The 18,015-nt window shown below is 54.5% G+C and overlaps 6 protein-coding genes across 6 annotated transcripts; 2 read left to right on the forward strand and 4 right to left on the reverse strand.

Annotated features, from left to right (window-relative positions):
• Positions 1–294: 294 nt before the first annotated feature.
• Positions 295–1,521, reverse strand: PG985_006133 (mitotic checkpoint regulator- MAD2B-interacting-domain-containing protein; the record flags this gene model as incomplete). Its single annotated transcript, XM_066825902.1, has 1 exon — positions 295–1,521. The coding sequence occupies one exon, from the start codon at positions 1,519–1,521 to the stop codon at positions 295–297; it is 1,227 nt and encodes a 408-aa protein (XP_066685509.1).
• A 774-nt stretch (positions 1,522–2,295) lies between these two features.
• Positions 2,296–4,866, forward strand: PG985_006134 (SIN1-domain-containing protein; the record flags this gene model as incomplete). Its single annotated transcript, XM_066825903.1, has 3 exons — positions 2,296–2,318; positions 2,379–4,671; positions 4,744–4,866. The coding sequence occupies 3 exons, from the start codon at positions 2,296–2,298 to the stop codon at positions 4,864–4,866; spliced, it is 2,439 nt and encodes an 812-aa protein (XP_066685510.1).
• Positions 4,867–6,466: 1,600 nt separating this feature from the next.
• PG985_006135 (uncharacterized protein) lies at positions 6,467–7,178 on the forward strand (the record flags this gene model as incomplete). The annotated part of the gene is made up of 2 exons (XM_066825904.1): positions 6,467–6,517; positions 6,741–7,178. 2 exons carry the CDS (start codon positions 6,467–6,469, stop codon positions 7,176–7,178), a joined length of 489 nt encoding a protein of 162 aa, XP_066685511.1.
• A 536-nt stretch (positions 7,179–7,714) lies between these two features.
• PG985_006136 (uncharacterized protein) lies at positions 7,715–9,074 on the reverse strand (the record flags this gene model as incomplete). The annotated part of the gene is made up of 5 exons (XM_066825905.1): positions 7,715–8,041; positions 8,145–8,243; positions 8,356–8,819; positions 8,887–8,947; positions 9,045–9,074. 5 exons carry the CDS (start codon positions 9,072–9,074, stop codon positions 7,715–7,717), a joined length of 981 nt encoding a protein of 326 aa, XP_066685512.1.
• A 646-nt stretch (positions 9,075–9,720) lies between these two features.
• Positions 9,721–11,154, reverse strand: PG985_006137 (uncharacterized protein; the record flags this gene model as incomplete). Its single annotated transcript, XM_066825906.1, has 5 exons — positions 9,721–9,956; positions 10,027–10,750; positions 10,853–10,924; positions 10,991–11,011; positions 11,104–11,154. 5 exons carry the CDS (start codon positions 11,152–11,154, stop codon positions 9,721–9,723), a joined length of 1,104 nt encoding a protein of 367 aa, XP_066685513.1.
• A 1,263-nt stretch (positions 11,155–12,417) lies between these two features.
• On the reverse strand, positions 12,418–14,791 carry PG985_006138 (uncharacterized protein; the record flags this gene model as incomplete). Its single annotated transcript, XM_066825907.1, has 2 exons — positions 12,418–14,614; positions 14,784–14,791. 2 exons carry the CDS (start codon positions 14,789–14,791, stop codon positions 12,418–12,420), a joined length of 2,205 nt encoding a protein of 734 aa, XP_066685514.1.
• Between the last annotated feature and the right edge of the window lie 3,224 nt (positions 14,792–18,015).

The raw sequence follows: 18,015 nt of genomic DNA on the forward strand, positions 1-18,015 counted from the left end.
TAGACACAGTTGGGTATCCAGCGTCGTCTTGACTTTTATAGACGTTCTTCTTCTTCATGATCTCGTCGCTATTGCTCGCCGTGGTCTTTTTCTTGTGAATGTCGCTAGATACACAATGCGTCGGAACAGCGTGATGCTGCTGCTGCTGCTACTTATTTACATAATTTTGCTTGGAGTAACGGATTCCGTGACCACTCACCTTTCTAGAGGGTAGCCGTACAGTACTTGATGATGTTGATGGGATGGGCACATTCATACCCAGCGATAAGAGAGAACGGTCTCGCATACGAATTACTACCTCCAGCCGTACCGCGACCCGGCCTCGCGCTGGTTGCTCTTGCCCTTGGCGAAGCTCTCCTCGAGCGCTTCGCGCTGGTTGTGGACCTGGGTGACGAGCTGGCGCAGGCTGTGCTTGCCGGGCGCGATGGCGCGGACGGGGTTGAAGGTCTGCTGCTCGCCCGACGCGCGCAGCTCCTCGTTGTGCGCGTACTCCTTGTCTGTGTTGAAGTCGATGATGCGCGACGATGACGCCGCGGACGACACGTCCGGCGCGCCGCCGCGCCCGAAAAGCTCCCGCCGCGCGGCCTTGGAGAGGTTCATGCCCGCGGCGAGGCTGTCGAGCGAGGCTGATGACGATGTCGTCGCCGCTGCCGCCGCGGGGGGATACGCAGAAGCGCCGCCGTTCTGTGCGTCGTACGCTGCGAAGGCCGCTGCTGAGTCTGTCTCAGCCTGCTCCTCGGGGGTGGTGAACATGGGTTCGTAGGCGCCGGTGCTGGGCGCCGCATCGGCGGGTTCGTCCTGCGCGATGGAGAATAGTGACACCTTCTTCTTTTTCTTCGGGGGCTCGGCTGACTCGGGCGCGGGTTGCGACTCTGCCTGTGACGGCGTTTCCGACGCCAAGCCGGCTTTCGCGGCCGCCGTGGTCGTTGTCGATTTTGCGGTTGTGCTGTTCTTCTTCTTCACGGGTCTCCTCGATACCGACAGAGGTTTGAACATCATGGGCTTCCCAACCAACTTGACTTCGTCTGCCGGCTTCTGCCCGGCTGGTATCGTAGGCTGTGCCTGTTGCTGTGACGTAGATCTGTCGCCATCGTCGCCGACGTCGTCGTTCAGGTCGGTGCTCCTGCTGAAACCGGGCGCAGCGCCGGTCTTGAGGTTGACGCCGGGGCGGCGCGGCGCGGTCTTCGCCGCGCTGCTCGCGACAGCGGCGGCGGCTTTGCCGGCGTTCTTGGGCGGCGGTAGGAATGAGGCGAAACCGCTGAAGGCGCCGCCGCCTGTCTTGGCTCGCTTCACGGGCGGCTCATCGCCGTTGTTGTCTGTAGGGTTTGATTCGTCCGACTTGGAGGCGCCCGGCAGGCTGACCACGATCTTGCGTGGGTTGGAGCGATCGACTACTTTCTGTACAGGCTGCTTCGCGGTAGTAGTTGTCTGGGGCGGCACCGTTGTTGAAGCGGAAGGAGGCGTCGGCTTCGTTGCTGTTTCGGAATCCGAGTCGGAGTCGGAGTAGTCGACTAGAGCCATCGCGAGAGCGTCTGTTTCGGATTTGCTGCAGAAGAGCGAAGAGTCCGTGGCCAAGATAGATTGTGACGATGACGGCTAAGAGGTATGGACCAAAAAAAGGTTGGGTTCATGAGGCTCCAAGCACCAAGCTCTCAAAGTTGGAGTGCATATAGTGTGGGGAAGGTGCCATGCAGTGATCCCTGGAGAGACCACTAAAGAGCACTAAAATGGTGGGCGTTTCTCAGCCTAGGGGAGGTACGTAGCCCAGTGAGTGCGGGACAACTCGAGAATCGTCAGTCGCCCAAAGATGCTGAAACTCCAATCGTAGAGAATCACCTCCGTACGGCTGCTTCTCTTTTGAAGGCTATAGGAACAGCGCGACAGGCCCGCGACCGGCTGCGCGGACCTCAATTTTAAGTTGCTATCTTCTGCTACATCGTACTTTCCTTTATTTCAAACTTTGTAGCTTGGTCTAGAAGGCGAAGGCAAGCGCGTTGGGGCTTTGGGTTCAGGACCTCGACACTCTTTGACGATCGAATTGCACTGCCTAACCCTCCAACAACACTCCTGCACCGCGCTGCACCGACTCTTCTCAGCTCTTTGACATCGAAATCGGTCGATAAAACTAACACCGAGATCGTACTCGGCTGAAGCCAAGTCATCACGTCCTCTGTGCGGCTAGATTTGCTTTGCCAAAGTTGGGACTGGTCCAAGGGCCGTGACACTCACTCTCCCTGACGACGGAAGCAACGTCCATCGCACACCTTCTCTGCAACGGCATTGAGCCCTTCCAAAATGTCGCTCATTCAAATCGAAGAGTATGGTTCCTTTTCTGTCTGGGACAAGATCTGATCACTAATAGTACATCTCTGCTCTAGTTTGGTTTCCTACCAGCTGCGGACCAGCTACCTTAGCGAGGTTGCCGACGGCGTTGGCGAACGACTCATTACCCTCAACGATGGCTTCCTAAATACCGCTCCTTTCAAAGCCGCTGGATGGCGCTCGAACCCGGCTCACATCAAACGGACCCATTCTCCCGATATCCCGACTGCGATTGCGTCCGAGTACTTCCAAGCCGCCCCGCGCGCCATAGGCCTTACCCTCGAAGATGAAGCCGAGGAGGGAGGCATGCTGACGGGAGTCGGGGGCGGAACCCCTGGTCCTGGCGCTGCTACGCGTCGGCGGAGGGAACGGCGGAGGGAGCAGATGGAAGAAGACGACAGCAGCGACCTCAGCGACGAGAGCGACGACGAGTCGGATCAGCGGGCGGCTCAGCAGATAAGGTTTGCAAAGATGCCCGTCCGGAACCGCTCCGGCTCCTCCCCAATTCAGGCATCCAACTTGAGGCAGGCTACTACCATGTCTTCCCCAAGAGCTGCCCCCGGCGCTCGGCGAGGGTCCCAATCGGCGCTCGAGACGGTAAAGGAGAGGCACAGGCGTGACACCGTGACGAGCAGCGATGTGTCGTCAGAAAACGAGTTCGACGCTTCGGGCTTCCACAAGCAGAGGGAGGCATCAAGAGCCGCTGCACGAGCTGCTAGACTGCAGGCCAAGGTCTCAGCAGACCCTATTCAACCCGCCAGGCGGGTAGAAAGCGATCTTCTCGCCGAAGAGGAGGATTCGGACATGTCTGATGGATCATCTGCTTTCGCCGAGAGTGTCGATTCAGCCTCCATACTCGCCGATGTGGAAGACCCCGTGGTAAATACTTCCCCTGGGCAGCAGGTGGTGGGCACCCCGCCGAAGCAGCTCATGCGCCAGTCTACCGTACGAAAGCCCCCTACCCAGCCGACAGCTCAGTCGTTAGAAGCTCTTCCACCCCCGAGGCCACTGAGTATCATCCGGCCGTTAAGCATGATACAGCCGCGAAGCCTGCTTGCGGATGCCTTCAAAGCGAAGAAGACGAAGCCCGCCATGCCCTTCGAGAAGTTTGCTACTTTATCCGGCCAAGGTGATCCGGATCCGTTCCATCTGCGCATATACGTCCCGTCTTGCAAGACGCCCTCGAAGCCTTTCGAGGTACTGATTCGGAAGAACATCCTGGAAGAAGATGGCTCGTTCAGACCCGTGACAGTGGCTGAATTGATAGGTCTCAGTCTTTGGAGGTATCACGAAGAGAAGCTCGAACCTCCTATACCCAGCGACAAGATGAGTGTCAATTGGTGGACATTACGTATGGTGGATGGAGATGAGGTCGATGATGACTTCCCACCCCTGGAAAGGAAGAAGCTTCTCAATGCATTTACTACGGCGAACAACCGAGCAGGAAGGTCCAGGTCCAACTCCAAAGTCCACGACGATTTCGGGCTGGTGCTGGCATCAGAAGAGGAGTTTGAAGAGAACCAGGAGATGACGCCACAGTATGATCAACAGGAAACAGCCGAAGAGGCCGAGGAGGAAGAGCCAACCCCTAAAAGCACGCCCCAGGTTCAGTCTACTGAGCTTCTGCCAGCTGAGCCTCGGCCTAACCCTATCATCAACACGACATATCGGCATGATTCGGCGGACAAGCCGACGCCGCCTACCCTCTCGGTCACGCCTACCGTTAGGGGCGAGAAGAGGTTCCTACGGATACACATCTTCTCACAGGATGCTGCTCCTGGCCAGATGCTTACTCTAGAAGTGACGACTGAGAGATATTTAGCTGAAGTTCTCGACGAGGTTTGTCTGAAGAGACGCCTAGACAAGAACACGCACGTTCTGAAACTGCCTGGCTCGGGTGCTGTGGTTATGCTGGACCGCACAGTCTCGTCCATCGGGAATGTGATAGACTTGGAGCTACACCGGCGGCGGTTTGCTACGGATGGTCTCACCCTTACGGGGTCTCCCAGTGGCTCTTCCCCCAAGGTTCACGTGTGGGACAATGCCATTGCACCGCAGAAGAAAAAGAAGGACAAGGTTGCGACACCTCACCCTCTGGCACAGGAAAGCATGATGCTGGACGAAGCTGGCAGCGGTACTATTAATTACAAGAAATACATTGTCTGGCGGAAGCAGGCCATGCGGTTCGTTGGTCTCAACGAGCGGATACTGAGGATCGATGGTGAATACGTCACCATCCAGCCTTCCTCTGGGGGCAAGGTGACCCGAGAAGGTGGCAAAACCACCACTGTGCATTTCAGCAACGTCGTTGGGTGCAGTGTGTCACGCAGGCACCCGACGAACTTCAAGGTGAGCCGAATTTGCCGCGACTAGCTGCATGCTGAGCGTGAGCTAACCATACTTGTTTCTTTCTCCCAACAGCTGCTTGTGTTTAAAGAAGACGTGAGCAAACGATACGATTTCGAGGCGAAAAGCCTCGATGAAGCGGCGGAAATTGTTCGCGAGCTGAAAAAGGGTGTCGCTCCCTACAACAAAGATATTTAGAGGAGCCGGGTGGGCGTACGAAGCAGGCTGGAGAGGAATCTTGTACGTCGAGTACCTAGTGTGTTTCAAGACGCAGTTTGCGGGCGTCCCACGAGTGAGGTTGGCGGCGTGGATCGAGGCTACGCACAGCTTGCGGCAGTAGAGTCAGATGGCACACGTACAATCCAGACACAATGCATGCTTGCGACCTGGACGGACGTGATAGGTCCAGGGAGGCGTGGGGGGCATGCTAGACAAATCGCCCATGAATAGCAACAACCGATGCAGGCAAGAGTCACTTCAAGAAATTAGCTACTTACGCAATACCGGTTCACAGACGAACCCAGCCAAACTGGACCAGACCAGATGAGCCACATTGGCCCATGGTCATGCATCCGGCCGGGTCTATGCAGCAACCCAAGATGAGCAGAAGAGCAGCAGTGGTAAGTGGTAGCAGCAGTTCATCATTTTGGCAACGGGCAACGGGCAACGGGCCGGTCATTTCCCCTTTATTGGTAGACATGAATCAGGCAAATAAATCGACGTGGAAAGTCGGAGAGAAGAAGAATGCCCAAGTGCCTAGGCGGCTGGAGCCTTCAGCCATATTATTACGAGCCAGACTAAAGCCAGAGAATGAAACAAAACGTCGTTACACGCGAGGAGCAAGCCACTGAATGGGATTACGTCGATGACATGTGCAACATATGCAGACAAGCAGCAACCACATTGATTGTAGCAAACGAAGGGAGACACGCGGGTGGTTGCAGGAGGCGAGAAAGCCTTGGCCTACTTGGATAGGGGGGGCGAGAGCCCGTTGGTAGTGAAGAGTCGGTGATGTTGGTAACTTCTTTTTCTCCTTGGGGCTTCGATGCGTTCCAGGTTGTTGAAGTGAAGGGCGAGTGGACGAAAGGTATATGAATCGATATCTGTCAGTACCTACCTACCTTACACTGCAGTATGGGTAGATGGGCAGGTGATATAAGACAGCATCTCCCCAGGGCAGCTGCCTCTCGGCATCAGGGCCACTTCATGTTGACACCATTGGAAGTACACCGTCCAGGTTACATGGTTGAAGTACTTCCAGTTGGATACCTATTGAATTGATTGATCCATCCTCACGCGTAGTGACTTCACTTGTACCCAATCTGATTAATCTATTCGTTGCCCCGGGTTCCCAGTTTTTTATTAATGCAGGCTTTGGGCCGTCGCTTCCCTACATTCAATTTCCAGATCAGCTCCAGTTCAGTTGTGGGTGACAACAACAAACGCTGAAGCATTTTAGTCACCACCACCCGCCTCGTCACCACAACCCACGCCAAACCACCTGAACAAACCCTTCAAAACCCGCCCACCCAACCAACCTTTTTTTCCCTTTCCTACTTGACCTCTCACCAAAGGAAATAAACCCAAACCATCTCACCCTCCTACTTGACTCCTACTTCTGCATCAGTCAACAACATCTTCTCATTCTCAAGAGTTACCCTTGCCGTCTCTACATCCCTAGGACCTAGGACTGCATCCCTTACCTTTGACAGCAACAACAGCATCCCACAACCCCAACGCGCAATATCGCAACACTCCATTTCTACCACAACCGTTCATCTCTACACTCGTGTTCAAGATGCAGTTCTTCAAGGTCACCATCATCGCCTGCCTGGCTGCTGTCGGCATGGTAAGTTCTGTCTATCTCTATCACACATATTATACACAAGACCTCCTCGGGCTGTCCAAAGGGACTGGCAATTTTGTTCTCTGGATTTCATCATCGTCATGTCGCTTCTTCTTCTTCTTTTCTTTTTTTTTCGATTTTCTTTTCGTGTTACCCTTTCTCTTCTCAACCCAGCATCATGTCCTTTGCGAAGCCCGCAGTCATTGACCACAAGCTTTTACCTTAGGCTACCGTCAAGCTTGACGAGGATTGCGGCTGCAGTACTACCGTCACCGAGTACATCACTGCCACTGGCACCATTCCCGGTCCCTATGGCCAGTCCAGCAGCACTGCCACTGTCACTGCCACGCCTGGTGTCACTACGACCACTGCCACGCCTGGTGTCGGTTCGCCTACTTCTGGCACCCCCGTCCTCCCTGGTTCCACTACCTCCGAGACTGGCGCAGTCGGTACTACTGACACGGCTGCTACTGCTACTGGTACCGAGACTCCTGGCAGCTCTGGCACTGACACCGACACCGGCAGCCCCAGCTCTACCGAAACTAGCCCTCCGGCCACTTCGAGCCCCGCGGCCCCCTCTTCTGGAGCCGCCGCTCGTTTCACTGGCGTCATGGGCATCGCTGCCGCTCTCGGTGCTGCTGCCGCTGTCATTGCCAATATTTGAACAACACTTTGGTACAGCACACTCGTCTCTCACCTGGTTTTTACCTGGTCGTTACCACCCTGTGAATAGCAAGACGAGGGTGCGAGGAGCTGCCCAATGCGTTGGTTTCTCTGGTAACATGGCTCCGTCACTGGAGGAACATTCACGAAAGGGGAATACTGGGAATCCGAAATGGCGTTGTTGCTATGAGGTTGCCACAGCATGAATGATGCCATGATAATTATTGCATGGCCGGTATGGATCACATTGGACTTGAGAGTTTCTTATAGGACGGAAACAGGCCTCAGGTAGTAGCCCTAATAATGCATCACTTGTCACTGGGAGTTGCCTCTTTGTACACAGTTTGTTTCTTGGCTTGGTTCTGGTATTCCTGTGTCTCAGGATACTTCAGTAGCAAACTACATAAGATAATATGAACGGTTCTCGTGCCGCATTCGTACCTTGACTTCACATAAGCTATTGACAAACCAACGATCTCTGACCGTGCACAAGGCCCAAATTGCAATCTCTTTGTCTTTATCGCAATCCTAGCTAGGTCACAACTTCGCCTTTGCCGGTGCTGCGCTGTTGATGCGCGTCCCCTCGTCATCCTGCTCTTCCACCGTCAGGTCCGGCAGCCGCTTCGGCATGATGCGCCGTGGAGCCGAGCCCGGCACCAAGGCGAACCGGGAGAAGTCGGTCACGCGGCCGCCGGAGTCGGAGCGTAAAAAGTCCTCGTCGAGCGCTAGCAGGCCGTTGACCGCGGCCACGGGCGCGTGGAGGACGGCTAAGACGGCGTCGCTAAAGATGGTGGGTTTGCGCAAGTCTCGCGCCGTGGAGGGGTCGGTCCGCTGGAGTTTCTGGGTGGCTGCGGACTCGATGGCCTGTTTTTTAGATTGGCTTCGTAAGCAAGTTGGGGTTCGGGTGAATTGACGTTGAATGGTTCGAGGAACTGCCCATCTATTACGGACAATAAGGAACGCATACCACGGCGGGCCAGAGGCTGGTGATGGACATGTTTTTCAGACCTTGGCGCTCAAAGTCCATGGCGAGGCCTTTGGTCAGGACGCTCATTCCTACTTTCCCCTGCATGATGGCCATGTCAGCAGGTGCTCGGTGGACGCTGTTGTTCCTTTCTCTCTGTAACGTATGGGGTGTGGTTCTGGATGGGGGCTCTTGCATATTCATTCGTACATACCATTGCATATCCCATCTTGCCCCGGAAGAACCGGCTGTAGATGGGCGGGCTGACGACGACGATGCGCCCGCCTCCCCCCTCTTGCTCGCCCTGTTTCTTCTCCTTGAGGTGCGGCAGCGCGGCCTGGACGGCGGCGTAGAGGCCCTCGACGTTGACCTGCTGCATGAGCCGGAACCGCTTCAGGGGCGTGTCCTCGACCGACGCCCACCAGACGGCGCCCGCGTTGTAGACCAGCGCGTCGAGGCGGCCGTACGCCTCGACGGTCCGGCTCACGAGCGCCGCGACCGACGCCGGGTCGCGCACGTCGACGGGCAGGGCCGTGGCTTCCCCGCCGGCCTCCTGGATTTCTCGCGCCACCGTGTTGATGGTGGAGTCTGGCGAGTTGGGGTCTGGGGGGAAGGGGGTGGAGGAGGCGGCAGGGTTTTTGTTGTTGTTGTCTGCCGTGGACTTTGCTGCCACGACGACTGGAAATGGTATTGTAGTTGAATATGGTTGGTTTCAAATTCGATGATCTGGGGACGGGCTGCTTACCGGCATAGCCATTCTTGGCCAAGTCTATGGCGATCTGCCGGCCAATCCCTCTCGAGGCTCCCTACCGCAACATAACAGAGGCGGGGGTCAGCGATATCGACACGCCAGCCTGTGCGAGAGAGTGTGTGTGAGATAGGTTAAGGGTCGAGATAACTTACAACCACGAGTGCCACTTTTTGCGTGCCCATCATTGCCCTGTGATTATTCATGGAGTTTCTTATCGTGGCTCGAAAGAGATAGGTGAAACTCAACCACAAGTAGAGAAGATCATACAATTAAATATATCTACCTATGTGTGCCGCGTGGCTCTCGGCGTGTTGTTGTCTGCTCCTGTCCCGTTGTTTGATCAGTAATCCAGTGTCAAGATGACGCTCAGGAGCAGTCCGAGTAAAGTGGGAACGAGCCGAGGCAGATGCAACCTTTAGCCCGTCTAGAGGAATGTTATGCATATAGCCACTCTAGACTGGCACGATAGGTATACTTTGGGCTCTGCTAATAATTAACACGGGTAATTTTCTTAACTCTTCGCCAAATAATGCCACACAATGCATGCATTGAGAATTTTACTTGAATTTCGTTTTGTTGTTTAAGAGGAGGCGTATCTAGTAACACCCTGACTGCACTGAGCGCATTGCCCAGTGGTACAGCCTCTTGGTCGCCTGTTTAAATTCTACCGCGCAGGTTGCAGCCCTGGTTTTGAAAACATTGCAGAGTATTGGAACCAAGTCCAGCCCATGATCGGACAGATTTTTGCCTTTGCCTAGATGGCACCATAAATCACGCTTTTGAGACCCGGCCCCCCCAATAACACAGGATTTTTGATGTGATGGGAAATTAGTCCTTGAGAAGCTTAACCAGCTCGGCAACGATGGCGTCACCCGTTTCCTTGGTACCGGCCGAGCCGCCGAGGTCCTTTGTCCGGATACCGCCATCCACCACGTTCTTGACGGCCTGCTCAATGGCGGAAGCCTCCTGGGGCAAGCCAAGCGAGTATCGGCACATCATGGCAACGGACAAGATGGTGCCGATGGGGTTCACAATACCCTGGCCCGAGATGTCGGGGGCAGAACCTGGAGGGATCATATGGTCAGTTGAGTTGGCTAGACTAGAACCGAGATGGGACAGAAGAAGAAAGCTTACCGTGAATCGGCTCGTAAATACCGTTACACCGGCTCTTGCCGTCGGGGATGCCACTCAAACTGGCACTGGGCGACAGGCCGATGCTACCGGGGATGGCGCTCGCCTCGTCGCTGATGATGTCGCCAAACAGGTTGCTGGTGACGACGATGCCGTTGAGCGAGCGGGGGTTCTTGACCATGAGCAGGGCGGCGCTGTCGATGAGCTGGTGGTTGACGGTGAGCTGGGGGAACTCCTTGGCCATGACCTCGGTGACCGTCTTGCGCCAGAGGCGGCTGGTGGCCATGACGTTGGCCTTGTCGAGGGACCAGACGGGGGCCGGGGGGTCGCGGGCCAGCGCGAGGTGGGCGGCCAGGCGGGTGACGCGCTCGACCTCGGCGCGCGAGTAGGGCTCCGTGTCCATGGCCTTGCCGTCACCGTCGTCCTCCTTGCGGTCGCCAAAGTAGATACCGCCCGTCAGCTCGCGCACAATGGTGAAGTCGGTGCCGCGGCAGACGTCGGCCTTGAGCGGCGAGTAGTCCACCAGAGCGTCCGAGGCGAAGCTGCACGGCCGCAGGTTGCCGTATGTTCCCATCTCCTTGCGCAGGCGCAAGAGACCCTGCTCCGGCCTGACGGTGCCCGTTCCCCATTTGGGCCCGCCAATGGCGCCCAACAGGACGGCGTCGGCGTTCTTGGCCGCAGTGAGAGCCTCATCAGTCAGGGGCGAGCCGGTTGCGTCGATGGAGCACTGGAGGTTCGGTTCGGTTAGTATCGGAAAGAATCGGCACAAGGATGGGAGATGGGAGGTGGGGGGTGGGGGGAGGGGTTTATAAAGGGAGTAAATACGTACGCCTCCCAGAAGATGATCTTGTAAGTTGAACTTGCCAGCCGATGGGCTGTGCGACTCCAGTGCCTGGAGGACCTGCAGAGAAGAGGGCAATTAGTCTTTGCCAGCGCATCTTGTCGGATTGCTTGAGTTGGTGGTTACCTTGACAGCCTCGGCTACGACCTGATTTTTGTTTGCGGTGTTAGTGTGACCCGACCCTGGAAAATACAGCAAAGCGACAATGACGACAGCAACGGGAGCTTTCTCTCTCTCACCTCTGGGCCGCAGTGGTCGCCACCGAATACCACAATGTTGTGCGTTGTCATGATGGAGAGATTGACACCTTCAGGAGAAGAATCTGGAACAAGTTGAATTGTCTTTGGGGGGAAAAAAAAAGTCTACCAAGTTGGAAAGTGCAGAGAAAACAATAATATTAGGTTGGAGATAGGAGCAAGTAGCTTGAAGCTTCCTGCGCAGGTTAAGCCGGAGCTTGCTACCGAATTTCGGAGCACAAAATGTGCCCCACGATCGGTTTTGGGATGCGAAATAACCCCACGCTGCCGACGATCGGATGCGAAGTTGGTCGATTTGCATCACTCGAGGTACTTATACCAAAGTACCCAACTTCCTCACGTCTGGTGGGATCCATGCTGGACGTCATGCAATGAAATGATGCATCAAAACATATGATTTCATGTTACTTCATCTCGATTAGGACTTATCAAGGCTTCTTGTTGGGTTGACTACTAGGTTACCTACATACAGGCACGGCTAGTTTCCTCTACACGTGTTGTGTCATGGTCATTGCCGGGATGGATAGCTACCATTTATGCTCTTCATGAAACATAATAGCCAGCCAAACTAAGTAGTAACAAGCCTCGTGTCCATCTGTCGTTTCATGCCTCCCAAGTATCCATAGATTTACAAGAATAGGTCTCGGGTTGCCTGCAGGCATAGCGTGTACGTATAACCTTGCTAGTCATATATTCCAGCGGAAGCAAACCTTCCTTTCTCTACGGTACCTCCTCTCACCATGCTAGATAGAGTATATTGATAGTATTCACAATGGGGATCTTCATCACAAAAGCTGCCGACAGGGATTTTATAAGGTACATCATCGTATTTCGTTTCTCATTGACATGTATCATTATCAGTTAGCAGATTAGGTAGATGGGGTATCATATGTTGGTCGCGTGCCCTCTAATCCAGTAGTAGTTACCCATCCAAATAACAAATCCAGGCTGTGTAAATACGTCTATAGGCAATTACTATGCTGAGGTTGAGACTTTTTTTTGAGGGCGGTTCCCCCTCATCAGGAGCTTCGTCGGGCGGTGATATTCTGGCTCAAATCAATATCACCTGAACGATCTGAATGACTTGTGAGCCAGTGGCGACGTGAGCGACACCCGCCCCGGCCCTCCAGTGCCTCGGTTGCCTGTGTCGCGTGTACGAGCCGCCCGAGCATTCGGCGTATTGGCACAGAAGCCGCAGATATAGACGCTAGGCATTGTTCTGCGGGATATGTTGATGCACTTGCCATGAAGCCACATATCGCAAGACTCGCTGTATATTGTTAGCCTTGTTTCTCATCACCACGGAGGATCCGGAACGCACCATTGGACCATGAAGCCGTCACTGCTGGGTATGCTTTCGCCACTTTTGCAGAGGCATCGGACTGTGCGACCATGACTGGATGACGGCGTAGGCAGGCTAACCTCACTAAGCGAGGCTCGAGATAACGAGGATGAGGCACTGTGGGACACACTTGACGCCACACGTTGGCCCTTCTTCATCGAGGCACGCTTTTGTCGTGTTTCAAGAACTTTGCGGAGTTCGCTGGCAGCGTCACCTTGGCGTCCTTCGGGCTCATTAAGCAGCGTTTCTGCATCGCTTTCGCCATCGTTTTGCGTCGGGGCTGGCTCGTTGTTGTATATCCCAAGGCTGCCGGCACTCTTTTCGCTGACGCTTCGCTGAGTTGAGTGAAAGGGGTGTACAGTCGAGGGCTTCTTGGGGTCTGGAAGTGCAAACGAAGCATTCCTGCTCGGGATAATGATAGGTTCGTCGTCAGTAGAGGAGTCACTATCCTCAGACGAAGCCCAGCTGTTACTTCCGATTCTGGTAGGTTTATGATGCTTCCTTGTGGCTCTAGGGGTAACGTCCTCCTCATCGTTATCGTCGTTGCTGCCGTCCACTATCACGGTCGTCTCGGCGCGAGCATGTCCGCGAGAATCTATGGTGAACTTCACCGATGTCCTAGTCTTTGCGGCTGGGCTTTCAGGGATGGAGCACAGGCTAGACAATCTGTGGTGGTTCTTCAGCGGAGAGGTCCTCCCGTTTGGCCGCAAGCTTCTCGAGTCGGGGCCAGACTCTTTATGCGGCAACGGGCGGATGGCAGGCGCCAGAGTAGGAAGGGTTGCGGTTTTACCGGCTGGCTTCTTTCCTCGGCTCTCACTGAAGCTCCGCGACAATCCGGGGCGGGCTCCTGATTTGCCGATGGTACCTGCCGGCCTGAGAGCCCGCTTTCCTCCCGATGTTTCCTTTGTGGTTGCCGACCGTCTCAAGTTTGCTGGAGGCTGGAATTCTGTCGGGGACTGCAAGGGCTGTGGCGGCATTGGCGGCTGAAGTAACGGCAGTTGGGCCATTGGGTCGAATGCAGCAGGCTCCATATGGGAAGACGGCGGCCTGGAGAATAGGAGGCCAGGATCTACACCGCCGTTGTGGCCTACCATGCTGAACGGATCATCCGTTGCCTGAGTGAAAGAAGTACCAAGCATGTTGGTGTCCTGGTCATTAGTATTATGGGTTTGCGCCGCCGGCTTTGGCGCCAGAGCCCGTTCCTTCTTTTGCGGTTGGACGTTTGCTTGGCTCTGGCTTGAGGCCTGATTGTGGTTCTGCGGTGGAGCAATGCCAGACTCCTGGAACATCTCGTTTGCCTGGCTCCAATCGTCGGAGCTCATGGGACGGTGCAGGCTCTGGAACATGTCGGCGCCGGATGCGGAGAAGTCGAGCTCCATGCCACTCATGCTCGGATCCGCTTCCCAAAATAGGCGGGAGTCAGCGTAGAGAGGGGCCGTGGCGGGCGCGGACAACGGATAGCCAAACATGTCGGTCGGCGTGGTGGCAAAGTTGGGCATGTTGTTGTTGTTGTTGTTATGCTGCTGCTGCTGCTGCGGTGTGCCGGCCACAAAGTCATATCCATATCCTTGGTCATTCTGCATCTTGTTCGTTTGCAACTTGGGAGCAAGCTTCCTTCCCCCCTTCCGCCTGGATGGCGGCGGGGTCGCTGTCTGAGCCTGTGTTTCCTGCAAGGCCCCACCCAGGCGAACCTTCTTATACGAAGGCTCTTGGGTATCGGACAACTGCTCGCTCTCTAGGTGGCCGTGTCCGATTGCCAAAGGCCCCGGGGAGGACTGAAGTCGCCTGGCGGGGTCGACCGGCGGTAAAGATAGGCTCGGGTTCGGAGAAAAGTGATTGACATGGGATGCTATTTCGACGGCGAGATTCTCGGCAGAGAGTGGCCGTTTGTGGCCTGCAACCTGATGACAGGGCGTCGTGACCGAGAGGTCGGCAAATGGAGCCTGTGCACCACCTCTTAGGTTGCCGGGCGTGGTGGCATTGAAGACGGAATAGTCTTCGGCGAACCGAGGGGTCCAATTCGATGACGACGAAACTTCGGCTTCGAAGGAAGGCTGGCTGGTCTTGGGTGTTTCAAAGACCGAGCTTGGGAAAATGACAGTCGTCGGCGTTTGTCTCGGACTGGGAGGTTGAGCGTTTGGATTACCAAAGCTGTGTGTCCGAAAGTGTGTGTGTTAGCACTAACAACAATAACTCAATCAACAGGCGCTGGCAGGCGAGAAAAGAGAGGCTGGAAACGGAGCCAGGGAGTGACTTGCCTGGGCCTGGACGGGTCTCCACTCATAGCAAGACTTATTGGGTGACTCAATACGCTGCTGACAAGCTCATAGCACATAACTCATTCAGGATAATAAATTTTTTTTTTTTTTTTTCTTTTTTGGCTTCGCTCCCGTAATCGTTGTCTTTCCGAAGCCCGAAATCTTTTGTCGCAGATTTGCAAATACCCCGAATTCCTGAAGGGTGGTGTGTGTGGTAGATAGTAAAAATGGCGGTTGTTTGTGGTGTGTGTGTGTGTGTGTGTGTACGGCAAAGACAGTTGATAGACACAAGTGACAATAGTAGGGAGTGGGAAATACACCCAAAGACAGGCGCAATAAGACCCGACGTTTTGGGATATGTTGTATAAGTATGTAGGTATGTAGGATCGCGGTGCTGCTGCTGCTGCTGTTGGTCGAAGAAGGCATCCAAGAGATGCCAGAGATAGCCACTGTTTCTTCAAGATATGGGATTCTGCACTTATACCAAAAAGGCTGTTCCGCGAGTGAGAGAAAGAGCGTCTGAGAGCCGTCTGTCTCTGTAAAGCCGCGAGAAGAGTCCAAAATGAGCGACTGGTGGTGGGAGTTAATATTGATCAGATACACTGGGAGGGAACTTAAAGGTCAGTTAGCGGTTCCTGTCTTCATTGAATGGTACATGTCCTTTCAGGAGGCGTAAATGCTAACCGGCCAGTTCAGAAAAAAAAGGAAGAATCATCAGATCTCATTAGTACCTAACGCAATAGCTTGTTTCCCTCCTTCTCGCTTTTTTTCTTTCTTTTTGGGCCAGAGCCGCTTCACGCAGAGCTGTGTCGTCAGAAGGTCGGCGCCCACCAGCCAATGGCTGTTAGTCGCGAGGAAAGAAACGTTAACGTTGGACGGTTGCGAGGGCTAATGTCTTCCGGCAGCTCTTCCTTTGGACCCGCCTAGTCCTGGATCCCCACGGAAAGGTTGGGGTTTGTAGAGCTGATCTGCTGCAGGGAAGGCCGAATCAATATGCGCAGGGCGAGTGCGCTGCTTTGCTTTTCTCCTCTCTCTCAGAGGAGGGGTAGTCGTAGAAGTAGGTCGGCGATGGCTGGGCTTGACAGATACATTCTTTGGAGGGGCAGAAGACGGGAAGATGGAATCAGTCGGAGAGAGGTGTGTGCATAAGGCTGCGAGACAGGCAGGCAGACAGCACTCTTTAGATCAACGAGAGACAAGATGACATCCCAACCTGGACAGGCGGGCGCGTAGAGCAGAGAGGTAAGGTCAATTAACCCATGCAATGCAATGCAGTTCAACATTGCTGTTCACAGCCAGCAGCATTGAAACCACAAGGTAGGTAAGTAGGTACGTATCCGTATCTTGGTATCTACCTCCCGGCTTGACTATACTCCCTCCTTTCCCCCCGGCACACCAGGGTATCCTATCTCCAATCTAGCCCAACTTGCTTATGAAGACGTTGCTGCTTGCAACGAAAAGGACTTCGTCCTAGAGGATCCATCGGCATCGTCAGGGCCGTCTTTTGGCCTATCACATAGGGCGATCTACCGGCACTGTGGACTGCGGACCTCGGGGATTCTCTAGGTACTAGTCCGCCCGTTACGAGCCAGCAGTGGAAACCGCTCCAATCCTACTATGTACCAGGCAGACGGGTGGTGGGTGGTGGGTGGGAGCTGCTACGCTTACATTCCACTTACAGGGAGGGTCTCGTCTTTGCGCCAAGCCATTGGCAGGAATTCGTTTTGGCCATTGGAGAGAGGGGCCCCGAACATACCACTACATGACATGGCTGCAGCAGCAAATGAGAAGAGCCGATCCATCGACAGGCAATGGAACGTTCGGTTCTCTGCTGCGGTGACATAATGGCCGACCCCCATCCACCCTAATCAAGCGCTGCCAATGCAACATTAACTCTGCATTTGATATAGGCAAGTCACAACGTACGGAGTAACAAATTGAGCGAATGCGTATACCCAATGCAATGACTCAAACCGACATACGACGGGCACCCCCCACTGATCCAGGAACAAGCAGGACTAAGATGTCCTGTTGCCAACTAAAACTACCTAATGTAAGGCCGATGCTCTAGTCTGCTCGGGTGTCCAGTGAGAGGCCGCGGTTGGGCAAAAGTCACCGCAGTCAATCCCGAGAAACCGGGAACGACTGAGCGGATTAGAGGGCTCTTCTCCAGTCTAGGCCGAGGCAGCAAGGTTCCAAGATGGTATCTTTGGTCGCGGAAAGCGCTGGGATGCGGGCAAATGCGGATTAGTGTGCTCGGTATTTTAGCTTCTCTTCTCTTCCTAGGTTGTCGCCTATAGGTAGAAGAAATCGTATGTTGGCGAGTATAGCAACGGCCCATTGTTACCTTAGGAGAAGCGCTGGTAGGTATCTTGGATGGGGCAGCCCCTTTTTGCAAGCGGCCATGACACAATGGTGTTAAGGAATTGCAATTTCACCGGGCGCGCAGGCTGTCTTGAATCTTGACCTTCTTTTACCAGCGAATAGGTGCTGCGTCAATCGCTAGTTGGCTGCACCATCTGATGGAGGAGGCAATGCAGGACGACTTGCAGGCCAAGTTGTGTGTACTACTAGAACCAAGCCGCGAAGTCTTGATTGATCGATCGTACCTACATCACAGCTGCAGCTACGTACATAAAGCCGGAGCTGATCCCTCCCTTGGGGCCGCTTTCGCGCCAGTCGCAGTCCAGTCCCGCATGCTGCATGCGGCGATTTTTTCGACTATTTTTTTTTTCTGCCTCAACAAGCGCTGGTGTGCTGCGAGCGAGTGGTTCTCGTCCGCTTCCCTGCGCCCAATCTTCTCCTGCATACCTACCTACGAAATAACCACTTTCCGACGACGATGCATGTAGCAGGCAGTGCTTGCGTTGCGCAGGAACAGGAACCGGGACTACTTACCAACTTTACCTGCTATGGAACCCGCGATCCTCGACTTACGCAATACAACATGAGTCAACACCAGCTAAACGGGGGCATATCGCAATCTCCAAGTTTGTCGAAGTTGCACGATATTCCCTCTTTAAGCTTTGTCTTGGGCAGGACAGATGCACGTACCATACGATAAACATGTATGTCTGATAACATGCGTCGTCCCTCGACGCTGGTCGCTGACTGGGTATACGAGAAGGTAAAGACGCCTTCAACTGGTCCACCAACTTTGCTCTTGGGGTGCAGCTCTGGACACGCAACCTGGAAGCTTCATCAGACCGTTTTCCGTAGGTACTTAGGCAGGCGTATGGTGAGCGGTTGAGGTTGTATTCTTCCTGTCCCCAATACAGACAGCGACCATTTGGT

The sequence above is a fragment of the Apiospora marii genome (genome assembly GCF_038362585.1).
Source record: "Apiospora marii strain CBS 49790 chromosome Unknown utg000004l_segment0_segment0, whole genome shotgun sequence".
Classification (NCBI taxonomy): Eukaryota; Fungi; Ascomycota; class Sordariomycetes; order Amphisphaeriales; family Apiosporaceae; genus Apiospora; species Apiospora marii.